The sequence below is a fragment of the Arachis hypogaea genome, chromosome 2, assembly GCF_003086295.3.
Source record: "Arachis hypogaea cultivar Tifrunner chromosome 2, arahy.Tifrunner.gnm2.J5K5, whole genome shotgun sequence".
Lineage (NCBI taxonomy): Eukaryota > Viridiplantae > Streptophyta > Magnoliopsida > Fabales > Fabaceae > Arachis > Arachis hypogaea.
The window spans coordinates 3197290-3210935 of record NC_092037.1 but is presented as its reverse complement, the minus strand read 5'-3'; the positions used below and the strand labels follow the sequence as shown (position 1 = coordinate 3210935).

Genomic DNA, 13646 nt, shown 5'->3' with positions numbered 1-13646 from the left:
ACTGCCCAAAACAAAAAGCTTGTAAATGGTCTCTAAACTAAAATTATTATTTCTTCGTTCTCAAATTAACTCTCTTTTGTTATTTATGCATTAAAAAATAATATATCCAAATAAAAGTATGTCTAGTTTTAATTACATTAACTTTTCAATAAACAAAAATTGTTAATTTCATGAGAAACAGTATGTTGTAATTGCATCAAACTCAGAAAATTGATAAACTAAAAAAATTAAGGATCTAATCACCGTTAAATTAAAAAAAAAAATAAAGCTCACATATGTCGATGATTAATCTTTTTTTTTTCCGAAGAACAATTTGCAAGGTTTTGATGGGAAAAAAATCAATCCTATACAAATTTGAAATGTATCATCTAGTTTTGTTTTCCAACCTAATCCAATCCAATGAATTTTGATCCAAATTATTTCTGTTTTATTGAGATGGGTATAATTAAAATTTTATTATTAAAAATAAAAATAATTTTAAGTAAATAAAATAAATAAACCAATAATAATAAAATATTAATTAAACAATAATAATATCTAAATAATATAATTTAAAAATATTAAAAATAAATTATTAAATTCGATAATAAAATAATACTATGCTATAATATTTAGTATTTTTTATCAAAAATAAAAAATTCGAATCTACGATTTTTTAAGTGAGTAAAAGGTCACTTGAGTTATAACCATTAGCACCGTATTCAGCATTTTGAATCGAATAGATTTTGGTAAATAAATTTTAAATCTAATTCAATGATGCAATCAAATTTAAATTGATATGACTTTGATTGATTTTCAATTTATTATTAAATTTAATAAACAATTATTGAGCAAAATCATATCCGAATCACAAAATTGGAGGGAAGAGAGAATATTCCAATTAGGGTGAGTTCCGTTCCGAGTTTCGTGCGAAACCTGGATTCTCGAGATTCGCGCAATTCAATTTTTTTTTTCAACTTCACCAATTGACTATTTTCCTTCGATCTTTTTCATAAAATATCGCATTCGAATTCACGTTTTGCATATTCCGATTGCAAAGCGCCAAACACAAACCAAACAATTTTTTTTCCTTTTTCGCCATTGACGATGACTCGCTCCTCCGATCGAGCTTTTCTTCTCCTTCTGCTCCTCGCCGCCGCCGCCGCCGCCGCTGTGGTTGTCACCGCCGATAGTGGCTTCTCGGTGATGGAAGAAGATTTGGATGAAATTGAAAGCGTAGTTGGAGGAGGATTAGGGAAGAAGCAGAGAGAGTTCGATTATTTCGCGTTGTCGTTGCAATGGCCGGGAACTATGTGCAACGGTGTCAAGAAATGTTGCGCCAAAAACGGTTGCTGCAGAGGGTAAAGTTTCTCCCTTTTCTTCTTCCTCTTCCAATTTTTTTCATTATTGATTATCATTGATAGCATTGCTCTTTCGTTTTGTTAAATGTTATATATTTTATTTTTAATTTTTCCTTTGGTAAGTAAAAGTCAATGTTTTTCGGAACTCAGCTTAAAATTCTGAAGCAAATAAATGATAGGATTGAAGATGAGCTAAGCATACATCAATTTATAGCTACGAATAATGCTTATATTAAATGGCTTTTAATATAGATATGATTTATAATGTGATGTCTTGTTATATATTTGTTGTTTTCATTGTCTTATATAACAAATTCAACACTTGAGAAGTGGCTGACATATTTTTGTTTGTGGCTTCCTTTTCAGAGCTGACACTCCTCAAGTATTCACCATACGTGAGTATGAGTTTTTTTTTTGCGGTTATTGTTGTTTATTTCTTTCGCAAATCTTGACCATTGAGAAATTCTGATGATGTTTTGAACACACACTGGGAAGTTGACTTGCAATTGTTACTGATTGTTAAAAGTGCTTTTACAACTTGATTTTGTTGTATAACTAAAAAGCTGAAAACAAATCTTAATCAGAAGCTATTCTGTATGGTGTTTTTTTGGTTAAAATAGTTGAAAACTGAATTTTGAATATACAATTATGTCAAAACTTATTTATTATTTTCAGCAGGAAAAAGAAAAACCGGAAACAAAAGCACCCTAATTATGCTATGTCTTTTGGATTTTAAAAATTGCTTTTCATTCTTAAAAACTCTGGAGTTTTCTAAAACGAATATTTTACGGGTTTCTATCTACTTGTGTGACAGATGGACTCTGGACTGACTATAATGATGGAACATGGCCAGAATGCTGCAATGGACCGAGTTTTAATCCAAAAGAGGTATGGTTATGTGACCTTGAGTTACAAACCATTTGATCAAAAATCAATTATATTTGTTTTCATGGATTAGCTGTCAGCTGGTTCAAAAGAATAGAACCTGATTAACCTTACCTTGCCAAGTTATATTAGAAAGTTGTAGCAAATGTTTTTACAGCAATTGTATTGATTGAAGAAAGGAAAGACATTTTTACATTTTTTTTTTGTTGCAACTGCAATTTTGACCTCTATTACTGGTTATACATTTGTGTTTTGGTTATGTTGATGTTACTTTTACTTATTTTGTTGGAGTCTACTATCAGCATTGCTATCTTCAATTTTCACTTTTTTTTCTAATTCCTTTTGTTCCATCTTTTGTTTAGGTAGAGGCATTGCAGAGTGCTTTAGATCGATATTGGCCGTCGTACAGCTGTAGCAAAACATCAAATTGCCATGGCGGAAAAGGCACATTTTGGGGTCATGAGGTGGTCATTGAAAATTACTTAGTTTCATGTTTAAACTCCAGTTATTATGGAATCTAATAGTGTGTCTTTTGTTCTATGTTCCTGGGGCTGCCGTGTTGCGCATTTGCAGTGGGGTAATAATCTTTCACACTTTTGCCGACTTACACAATTCAACATGTTTAGTGATATTCAATACTATTTTGCTTTTGACTGTAATAATTGAGCTGTTTTCCAAAAAAGTCTGCTACATTTGGGTGGAGTCTGTTACTTGCAACATTAAATTGGTACACAAATGGTGTTCAAAGTTTCAAATATACCTTAAACAATAACATAATTTTCCTTGCAATACACATTGTGTATTTTTATTTTATTTTATTTTTCCTGATATTTTCTTTGAGACAGAATTTTGTGATTTTCTTGTATAAAATTCCAGTTTTCTAATATTGTACTTTCTCTTGCAGAGAAGCATGGCACATGTGCAAAACCTGTGATCCTAGACGAATATAATTATTTCTTGATAACGCTGAACCTCTATTTCAACTATAATGTTACAGTAAGTTCATTGGGCATATTCTTTTTCTGGTATCCATAAACTTCTTTATTATGAAATAATATCATAATCAAAATGCAACAATAAGTTAATCTTTTTCCTGCCAGACAAGATATCAAACTTGTTTTACTGAATAATGCACTTTGAAGATTAAGGGTCCCCTCCTGTGGCCGTAAAACTAGAGAATCTAACTCTAGTTAGTGGGACAAGACTTATTTATACCTTTGATTGTAAAGATTGAATGCATGGTTACATTTACATCATAGCGTACTCTCACTCGTGTTTTCTTTCTCTCTTTTTTTAAAACATTGTTGCAGAAAGTTCTAAATGAAGAAGGATATGTTCCGTCTAATTCAGAAAAGTATCCAGTCGGAGGCATTATTGCTGCAATTGAGAATGCTTTCCATCTAACTCCTTCAGTAATATGCCAAAAAGATGCTATTAAGGAAATTCGACTATGTTTCTACAAGGATTTTAAGGTTGGTATTGGATTCTAGTCTGTAATATACTCAGCATATGAAAAACAGAAAAACAAAAGTATCTTGTGCAAACTTTAGAATGACTAGCTAAGTCTGTAATTGCCATGTATCCTATTCAAACACTATTTTTAATTATTTTCTTGCAGCCAAGGGATTGCGTTCTTCAAACCAACCGAATGGTTACTTCATCAGAATCCTGTCCTCAATATGTTAGCTTGCCAGAAATTAAATCATTGGGTAAGTCAATTATTGTTTCATCTCTGTACCAGTTTAACTATAAAAAATAATTCTCTAAATTCTGCATATGAGCAGACTGATTGGAGGAAACATATTAGGGCCTTTTATGTTATTATTTTTAGTCTATTTTTTTAGATTTTGTGAAGAAAAAAAGCGATAACAAGAAGAAATGAACGAATTTTGTATTTTCATCTTCTTCTTCACATTATTTTAAAACCAAAACATGGAAAACAAAAATAGAAACCGAATGAGCTCGTATTAGCCTCTCAAGTCTCAACATTAGCCCATTTTTGGTAGTCTTGAATCGGAATCTTGATCTAATATCTAGCATATTCGACGAAAGTTCGATTAGAAGAATTCATTCCATTTCCCTTCTCTAATCATCTGTGCTATTATGCATGTGCAGAGCATGGCTATGAAGATGGACTTGAAAGATCGGAATTGGCTGCTGCTCTTTGAGGCCATTGCATGCTGCTTCTTGTACCTTGCAAATGAACAAGGCCACATGAATAAATGTGTGAATGTTGTTGTACCATTTATCTATTTGGAGACAGAGTTGGATTCTAGTTTAGAACTGGAAGGTTGGTTTGAGACCTTAAACCACCTTAGGTTAGCCAGAAAAGTGAAAGAACTGGATGAAAATTATTATTTTCTACAATATGGAAGCAGGGCTTTCATCTGTTTCTTTTGTACAATAAACCATGTTGATGTATCACAAGCAATTCGGAATAATATACTTATTCTAAATTAGTTCATCATATACTTTACTATATAATATGCATACGTCTCTGTTTCTTTACATACATTTTACATTTTTGGGAAACAACAGGGAAAAAAAAAACAAATTATTTGATACACAACCCACCAATTAATTAGTGTCACCTAGTAGGGAAAAAAAAGACACATTATTGAACAATAATTTAATGTGTTACTATATGGTCATAATTGAGAATGCCCCAGCACCAAGTTAGATGAAGTGTTGAACCATGGCAATCATTACATTCTTTGATTTTCTGCTTCAATAGAAACAGTAATGTTTTAAACCTTACCATATAGATCTCTTATGCCCTCATCTCAACACATTTTTCTTTCAATCTAAAACCACAGCAACATCCATAACAGAGAAACAAATGAAGCCATCTCTACCACTCCTCTTGGTAACTACAACTTTTCTTGGATTATTCTTTCTTCCAATTTCAGAACCAAAATCTGACTCATGCAACATCAATCTAAACCTCAGAGTTCCTATCCCTTTTGATATAACAAACCTTCACTGCCTTTCAGTCTGGGATTCTCAGAGTTTCATCCTCAGAGTAGGTGCACCACTTCTAAACTTCATTATATACATATTCTTCATACAAGTATGGTCAATTCTAGAGGAATTCTCTAGTACTTAAGGCAACATTTCGTTCTATAATAAAAACTTGTTTCATTATCTTGTCCTTTTTGCCCTACTTTAAAAAATTACATAAAATACTTAAAATTTGTATTCACATCATGACATAGCATTTTTAACTTATCCTCATTTTCTGTCTTTTATTTTCTGAAATTAAAAGCAACATAAAATGTTTCTATATTCTGACAGAACAAGAGCAATGTAAACATTCGTGTAATCATTTACTATACATGCATTTTTTTTTTGGAGCAGTATGTTCAAACTTCTAGAAACACTTGGAGCTTCATTCTCTCAACCCCATATACAAATTCTTACATTGCTATGGGGTTCTCAACCAATGGTGGCATGGTAGGTTCAAGTGCCATAGTGGGGTGGGTGATATCAGGAGGAAAAGGTGGAGGGATCAAGCAATATTATCTTGGAGGGTATGCACCAAACCAAGTGGTTCCTAATAAAGGGAACCTTAATGTTGTGGCCAACTCAACCTTTATCACTTTAGAGTCCAATCATTTATACATGGTGTTTCAGTTACAAACTACTACTCAACCTTTGTCTTGGATCATATTTGCCACTGGTTCCATTGGATTATTCCCTCAAGCACCAAGTTTTGCATTAACAAAACACCTTGACAAGATTTCCCAAAGAATTGATTATTCAAAAGGTTAGTATGAGTTTTAACTCTTTTTAAGTATTTAAGAAGTGGTTTTATTATATATGGATTATTCTATTAATAACTCCTTTGAAGTATTCATTTATATCTATTAATAACTTCTTTGAAGTATTTATTATATATGGATTATTCTATTAATAACTCCTAGTCACCAAAAAAAATTCTATTAATAACTCCTTTGTATACGTATACTAGACACATTTTGGATTTGACTAAAATTTTTTTTTTCGGATATATTTGAACACACCTAAATATCATCACATGTTAACATGTTCAGTCTTATTCTTAATTTGTATTTTTGAAATGAATTTAAAAATTATATATATTATTATTTATTAAAATAAAAAAATATTTAAAATACTTTATATAACTAAGAAAATACATTAAAAATAGTTAAAATATTAATTTTTATTTTAATATCAATAAAATATAAAATATCATTATAATTTATCTAAAAATACTTTATATGTTATATATATGTGTGTTCGTATATCCTAAAAGAATTTAAAATTCGTATGTCCATATGTCTCATGTCGTGTCATGTTTCGTGTCGGTATCCGTAAATCATAGTTTATATTATTTTTATCAATCTATTGTTATTTTTATTTATTACTCTTGAATTGTTGTTATTTAAGATAAGGATTTGGTAATTTGGAGTGATGATAGAGCGTTCTAAACATCTTGCTAAACACTAAATAAAGTAAAGTAAATACAATAAATATTTTGATATCTTGGAAAAATAGTTAATTATTCCTTCTTTTAGTAATTAGAAAAATGTTTAGAGGATAAATTGCTCTCGTATGTATATCTATCAGATGAATAAATAAAGACATACGTCAATATTTACTGTATATTATTTTTCATGATGATTACTTAAATAGTCACTATAAATTTTATTATTATATAATAGAATAAAATATTATTTTAGTTTTTAATATTTAAATTAAATTTTAATTTGGTCTCTAATATTTTAAATATTTATTTCTGTCCAAAAAAGTTGGAACTAAATAAAAATTCGACTCAAATATTAAAAACTAAAATAATATTTCTCTATATAATAATAATAATGAATCAAAATTAAACTCTTAAAATAAATATTTTCACTTAAAAGTCTTAAATAATAACTAGCTTTGTTTTGCTTTATTGTAAAGCAAAGTATGATGAGAAGGTAACATGCCATGTTTGTTAATTGACTAGTATATGGATTTTGGATAGCACATTAATTTTTTCTTCATTTTCCCCTTTTGGATTGCATTCTTTTGATTTGATTCAAGGTTAACATAAGTAGGTATATGAGATTAGTGGCTAAAGGCCAATTACACACGTCATCATAGCTCATTATTATGGTTGTGGTGGAGAATAATGTTAATTGCTTAATAATATATATTCTTTATTTAATCATGCATTCACCTAAATAATTTGTAGGGCTTTTACATGCATAGAGTTGGTGAGGGGTTTTTATCAAAGAGAACAAATAATGAAAGAAAGAACCTAGTTTTTTAGATTTAAATAAATAAATAAAAAAAAACACATGACTTGGATCGGAGTCTTGAAACTGAAGGAATGTACTTTTGGGAAAGTAAAGAAGCAAAACAATTATTGATTACAACTTTGACTATATATACTCTTGGGAAGAAACTATGTTGTTTTTATACTTAAAAATGTGAATGTCTATTTAACAACAAATAGAGTTTAATATAATAAAAAAATAAGAATTTTAATGTAAGCACATATATATACTATACTATTGCATGGTATATGAATATTTTTTACACCCAAAAAAAAATAATGGAGTATCTTAATTAATTAGTTGAAATTTCATTGTTGTGGATAATAATAATAATAATAATAATAATAATAATAATAATAATAATAATAATAATAATAATAATAATAATAATAATAATAGTAGAGTTCTTCTATTTAATATTTAAACTCTCACATTCATTCAATGGGAAAAATAATCAAGAACTTTAATTATTTACTCTCAAGTTATTATTTTCAATAATCATCCATGGAAGGAACTATGAAAGTAATTAATGTATAAATTAAATTAATGATTAATGATACCCTATACTTCAAAAAAGAAAAGGAAAAATACAAAGGGGAAGTTCCTCCACCACTCTAGTAGCTATAGAAGCAAATCTACACACTTGGATGTTATCACATACATGCATGGTGGATATATATGTATTTCTAATTTTAAAATCATAAAATTAAATAATCTAATAATGCATGGATACTATGTGCATTTCTTCAAGAATAATAGTCACTATTAAGTCAACAAAATATATGATTTTTTTTAATAATTGTCCCTGGTTTTATTAACATAATAATAATTATTATTATTTAGTAATTAACATAATAATTGCTTTGCTTCCTTGATCAAATAACTATTAATATATCATTCATGGATGTTTGACTAATGGTGCAAGTTAACTTCCACCAACTAATATACCATATATGTTTGTTGAAAACAATCATTGATATTATTAAAATATTAATACCAATATTAATACCTCTTTCTTGTTAACTTAGGAAAAAAAATATCATGAGCCAAAAATTAATACTTTTTGCATACAAATTAAACATAAACTATAGGGAGAATAATTAAGGAGATATAGAAATGAAGGCATCTATAGTATTCATCATTTTAACTATTTGTTTCCATTTTTCAGCAAAACTTGGAAGTTCACAAGGTGATAGTACTTCTAATTCTTCTTCTTCTTCTTCATCATCACAAGCAAATGGAAATAATGGAAGCAATGGTTCATTATCATCACAAGGAGATTCATGTGGTTCAAACCTGAACCTAAATGCTCCTCTTTTCTTTGACACAACAAAGCTCATTTGTATTCCTGTTTGGAATACTCAAGGTTTCATCCTTAGGGTAAGTGCACATGCACTGGATTTTTTTTTTTTTTTTTGTTCTTCTAACTTTACAAATTTTAATAATTCATATTTTTCTTGCAATATCTATCAATTCCATCATATGACTGATAAAAATGACCTATATGGGCTATACCTCATAATTAGATTATTATCATAAATGTGATTTTGGAGTCATTTTAGAGAAATTCTTAGTTACAATATTATTGAAATAAGAAATTAATTAAAGAAAGTGGTGGTGCTTAATTATCATTCATATACTATATTTATTACAATTTTTAATTATTTTTTGGAACTAATTAAAAAAGTAGAAAAAGTAAGGCACAATGAATTTCAACAAAATTTATGTATTTAATTTGAGTGTAATATTTCTTCTGATTTAATGTATTGTAGCATTATTTTTTCTTAGTTGATGAAATATGAATTTCTTCCCACATGTTGATGCTTATTATTTGTGTATATAAGTTTTGGTAATTTTTTAATTAATGTAATTTAGAGACGTAATAAATTTTCACAATAGTATATGAAAGGGGAAAATGATATTTTTACTAAACAAATAATATGCTTGATTAAATGACAATATACAAAAATTATTACACAATAATATATGTATATACATACTAATAAAATATATTTGATTTAAGAGTTATATTGTTGTTACATACTGAAAATTTAAAATAGTTTTATTTTTTTTATATTTATGTTTGTAAAACTTTAAGTTATTGATAGATAATTAATTGAATCAAATTCTTTTATTCCATAATAAACCTAATTAATTAACCATTGCACACAAATTAATTATTCCATAATAAACCTAATTAATCATATATATGTGTATATGAATATTGTTATATGCAGTATTCTGAGAGTTCTCCAAACACATGGAGCTTCATTCTCTCAGCACCAAACCCTAATTCCTACATAGCAATAGGGTTCTCACCCAATGGAGGCATGGTTGGTGCAAGTGCCATAGTTGGTTGGATCTCAACAAATAATGGAGCTGGTGGAGGCATGAAACAATATTATCTAGCAGGGACAACACCTAACATGGTTGTTCCAGATAGGGGCAATTTAGTCATTCTAACCAACTCAACCTTAATCACATCACAATCCTCAACTTTGTACATGGTTTTCCAATTACAAACTAACCAACCTCTTTCAAGGGTTATTTTTGCCATTGGACCAAGTGGTACCTTTCCTTCATCACCAAGTTTTGCACTTTCCATGCACCAAGACAAATTCTCCATGACTTTGGATTACTCAACAGGTTTGTCATATCATTATATATGTTTTTTTGGTCACTATATATTAATGTTATTTCTTATACTAAAATCAATTACTAAAATTAATTATTAATATATTTTTGTATAAATATACGTGTAGTTTAATTTATTTTTAATAATGTGTATTTATATTCTAACATGTATTTTATAATAATGACTAATTTTGTGACGAGTAATTTTAACGTACACGTAACATAATCGTATCATTATACATGTGTTTGTGTGATTTAATTTAATTTGTTCTTTTCTCTTTTATGATGATCCTATTTATTGATTGATTGATTAATATAGTAATTAACTACTAGATAGAGGAAAATGACAAATTCTTAGTTAATAGAAAGATTAATGGTCAATTTTGTAATCTAGTAGTAAGATTATTATATTAATTTTGTGCAATGGATTTGAATGGTTGGTTGGTTGGTAATGGAGTTGATTGTTTCATGATGATGTCAACATTATTAATTAAACAAAATAGGAGTGAAAAAGGGTGTTTTCAAATTTAAATTATTATAATTGGTTTGTTTTTTTATCTAACCCAAGGTTTTTAGATGTAAATTACAACTAATAAGTCTTATAATAAAATGAGTAATAATTCATGTAAAATTCTTTCCTTTAGTATTATTTTCTATAGAAAAATAGTTTATTATTGCATGTTCTTATGAGAAAAAATTGATTATTTTCTAAAAAAGTTTCAAGAATAAATTACTCTATTCCATATATACTTTTAATTTTTATGATAAATTTATTTATTCATAATTTATCAATATTGGAATGATAATGGTGCATAGTAAAATATATAAGTATCAAGATGCTTTTAAATTATAACTATATATTCTAAAGTAGTTTCACGTGATTAACTTTGGCACATGATTACGATGGCCCATTATTGTCACTATCAAAACTGAATTTTGGTTGTTGATGAAAGGACTTTCTGATCTAATAACCATATTATTGCTATAATTAAAATAGGTTAGAATGTAAGATCCAAATTGACCCTCTACCAAAACCAACCTACATTATCTATAGTTCTATTATCATGGATTTGGTGCCTTTTTTATTAATACATTATGTTGTTGCTCCTTTTTCATTTAAATTTCTCTATTATATAAGATATTACTATTAATACATTACTATATCACCTTTTTTTTTTCCTAAGTAACATGAAGAAGAGTGTTTAATTGTATTAAATATATTGGCGTTTGTGCTTTTAAAAATTATAACCACCTTTTTGAAAAATTTTACCCATTTAAACTTATCTTTAATTGGAATATAGAGTAGTTGTAAGTTTACAAGGAATGTGCTTATAATTTTAGAATGATTTATTTCAAGAAGATGTCCACACATATATCTTTACTTAAATTGAGAATAAAATGAAGAAAAAGTTTAAAGGATAGTAGAATTTATTATTTTTAATCAATATTTTTAGTTATTAATTTAATTTTTTTAATTTAATGATTTAATAACATATTTTTAGTCAATATTTTTAAATATTATTGATTAGTTACTGATTAAAATAATAATTTTTACTAATCTTTTAATATTTTTTTAAAAGGAATTAGTTATGAATTAAAGATATACATTTGCCCATAAAATAGTCTAATCACATCCAGGAACAGAATCAAAAAAATTTTTGGAAGGGAGTAACATAAAAAATATAAATTAAAAAAAATTGAAAATTAAAAAAAATTAAACTAAAAAATTAGAGACTTAATATATATAAATTATTAATTTTTGGGGACCATTGTCCCCTTTCCATTAACGTAGCTCCCTCATCGATTACATCATAATTTTTTTTTTTTGTAAATATAGTTTTCGCTAGAAAGATTTGTGACACGTAACAATTTTCACATAAGAATTTCTCAATATTTAATAAATCAATCCCAAGCTTTATGGATTCATGTAAAATTAAATTAAATATCATCATCAATTTTTTTCCTTTATATAATCACAGAATTAATTCATTATTAATATTTTTTTCCAGGTTCAAGTAGTTCATCGGAAAACCCTTCTATGAACTTGAAGAAAAGCCATGGATTGTTGAACATAGTGGCATGGGGTATCTTAGTGATAATGGGAGCCATAGTTGCTCGTTATTTCAAGGAATGGGATCCATTTTGGTTTTATTTTCATGCTTCAGTCCAATCATTGGGTTTTATTATTGGAATAATTGGTGTGATTAGTGGGCTTGTTCTTAATAATCAACTCCAAGTTGATGTTTCTCTTCACAAGGCTCTTGGTATCATCATTCTTGTCCTAGCTTGCCTTCAGGTATATATATTCTTTATTACTTTATTCCTTCTTTTTAATTAATTAATATATTTTTTTATTACTTCTTAGTAATTAGTTAATTTAAAAAATATAATTATTTTATGTGAAAATTTTCAAAAAAATAATAATTTGATAATATTTTTATTTAAATTTAATAATTATGATACAATATTATATTAAAAGATAAAGAGAATTAGATAGAAATAAAAAAGAATATAATAAAGATCTCTAAAATTAGGATCAAGAGAGGAATTAGAGTTTTCATCAATTCCATTATGTATATCTATACTATTATCTCATATTTCTATTTATAGCCTAATTCTTTAAGTAAAATATAAGTCTAATACTAATTCTAATATTATTGATAATAAAAATAAGTACATATCATGTGAAATTGTTTATCCTAAAATTAAAGGCTAAGTTGATAAAAAAAATTGTACAAATGAATAATTATATTTTTAATATATTTTTTTATACAATATTTTTTTTGGTTAATAAGGAATGAATTTTAAAGATTGAGATAATAAAAATTTTGATATCATGTTATAAAGATTCTAATATCTGCGCAAATAAAAATAATATCATTTTCAAAAAAAAAAAAAAGCTAGTGGTTGTATTAAGATAGAGTATGTATCTCCAATTTTTTTTTTCAATTAAAGATCATAGACTAAAGATATATAGATTTGGGCATATAATTTGAAACAAGTCATATTTACTTATATTATTATATATATGAACCTAATAATTAAGATTTATAGAATAGTAATTTGTATTACTTTTGTTTATTATCATTATTATATATATTACATGTGCAGATGATGGCTTTGCTTGCTAGACCTAACAAGGCATCAAAAATGAGGAAGTATTGGAATTTGTACCATCACAACACAGGAAGAGTTTTGATTATATTAGCCATTGCTAACATCTTCTATGGAATTCATTTAGGCAGAGAAGGAAACGCATGGAAGGTTGGCTATGGAATTGTTCTTGCCATTTTACTCTTTATTGGATTCCTTTTTGAGATAAACATGTGGAGTAGTTTAGAAGAAGATGATGACTAAACTAATTTTTTTATTATCAAATTTATTTCTTTGTAGAAATTGTATGTTTATTTCTTCTCATCATTATGAATTAAGTTTTTTGTTATTTGATGGAAGCTAATTAATTTCTTATTTATTTTTGATCATTTTTGTAATTTTAGCCTGT

General features: G+C 27.3%; 2 protein-coding genes across 2 annotated transcripts; both read left to right on the top strand.

Annotated features, from left to right (window-relative positions):
- The first annotated feature begins 764 nt into the window (after positions 1-764).
- On the top strand, positions 765-4692 carry LOC112733240 (ribonuclease 2). The gene is made up of 9 exons (XM_025782132.3): positions 765-1340; positions 1707-1735; positions 2155-2228; positions 2588-2689; positions 2799-2802; positions 3130-3221; positions 3536-3697; positions 3844-3934; positions 4341-4692. The coding sequence occupies exons 1-9, from the start codon at positions 1087-1089 to the stop codon at positions 4391-4393; spliced, it is 861 nt and encodes a 286-aa protein (XP_025637917.1). The 5' UTR covers positions 765-1086; the 3' UTR covers positions 4394-4692.
- A 233-nt stretch (positions 4693-4925) lies between these two features.
- LOC112733230 (cytochrome b561 and DOMON domain-containing protein At3g07570) lies at positions 4926-13540 on the top strand. The gene is made up of 6 exons (XM_025782124.3): positions 4926-5247; positions 5583-5991; positions 8679-8890; positions 9748-10156; positions 12154-12440; positions 13256-13540. The coding sequence occupies exons 1-6, from the start codon at positions 5065-5067 to the stop codon at positions 13499-13501; spliced, it is 1746 nt and encodes a 581-aa protein (XP_025637909.1). The 5' UTR covers positions 4926-5064; the 3' UTR covers positions 13502-13540.
- Positions 13541-13646: the final 106 nt, after the last annotated feature.

Bases quoted from the DNA above. Each gene is read 5' to 3' on its own strand.
- LOC112733240 (XM_025782132.3), top strand. From the start codon at position 1,087: ATGACTCGCTCCTCCGATCGAGCTTTTCTTCTCCTTCTGCTCCTCGCC. The intron at 1,736-2,154 runs GTGAGTATGAGT...CTTGTGTGACAG, and splicing joins TCCTCAAGTATTCACCATAC to ATGGACTCTGGACTGACTAT. The intron at 3,935-4,340 runs GTAAGTCAATTA...ATGCATGTGCAG, and splicing joins GCCAGAAATTAAATCATTGG to AGCATGGCTATGAAGATGGA.
- LOC112733230 (XM_025782124.3), top strand. From the start codon at position 5,065: ATGAAGCCATCTCTACCACTCCTCTTGGTAACTACAACTTTTCTTGGA. The intron at 5,248-5,582 runs GTAGGTGCACCA...TTTTTGGAGCAG, and splicing joins CTCAGAGTTTCATCCTCAGA to TATGTTCAAACTTCTAGAAA. The intron at 12,441-13,255 runs GTATATATATTC...TTACATGTGCAG, and splicing joins TTGTCCTAGCTTGCCTTCAG to ATGATGGCTTTGCTTGCTAG.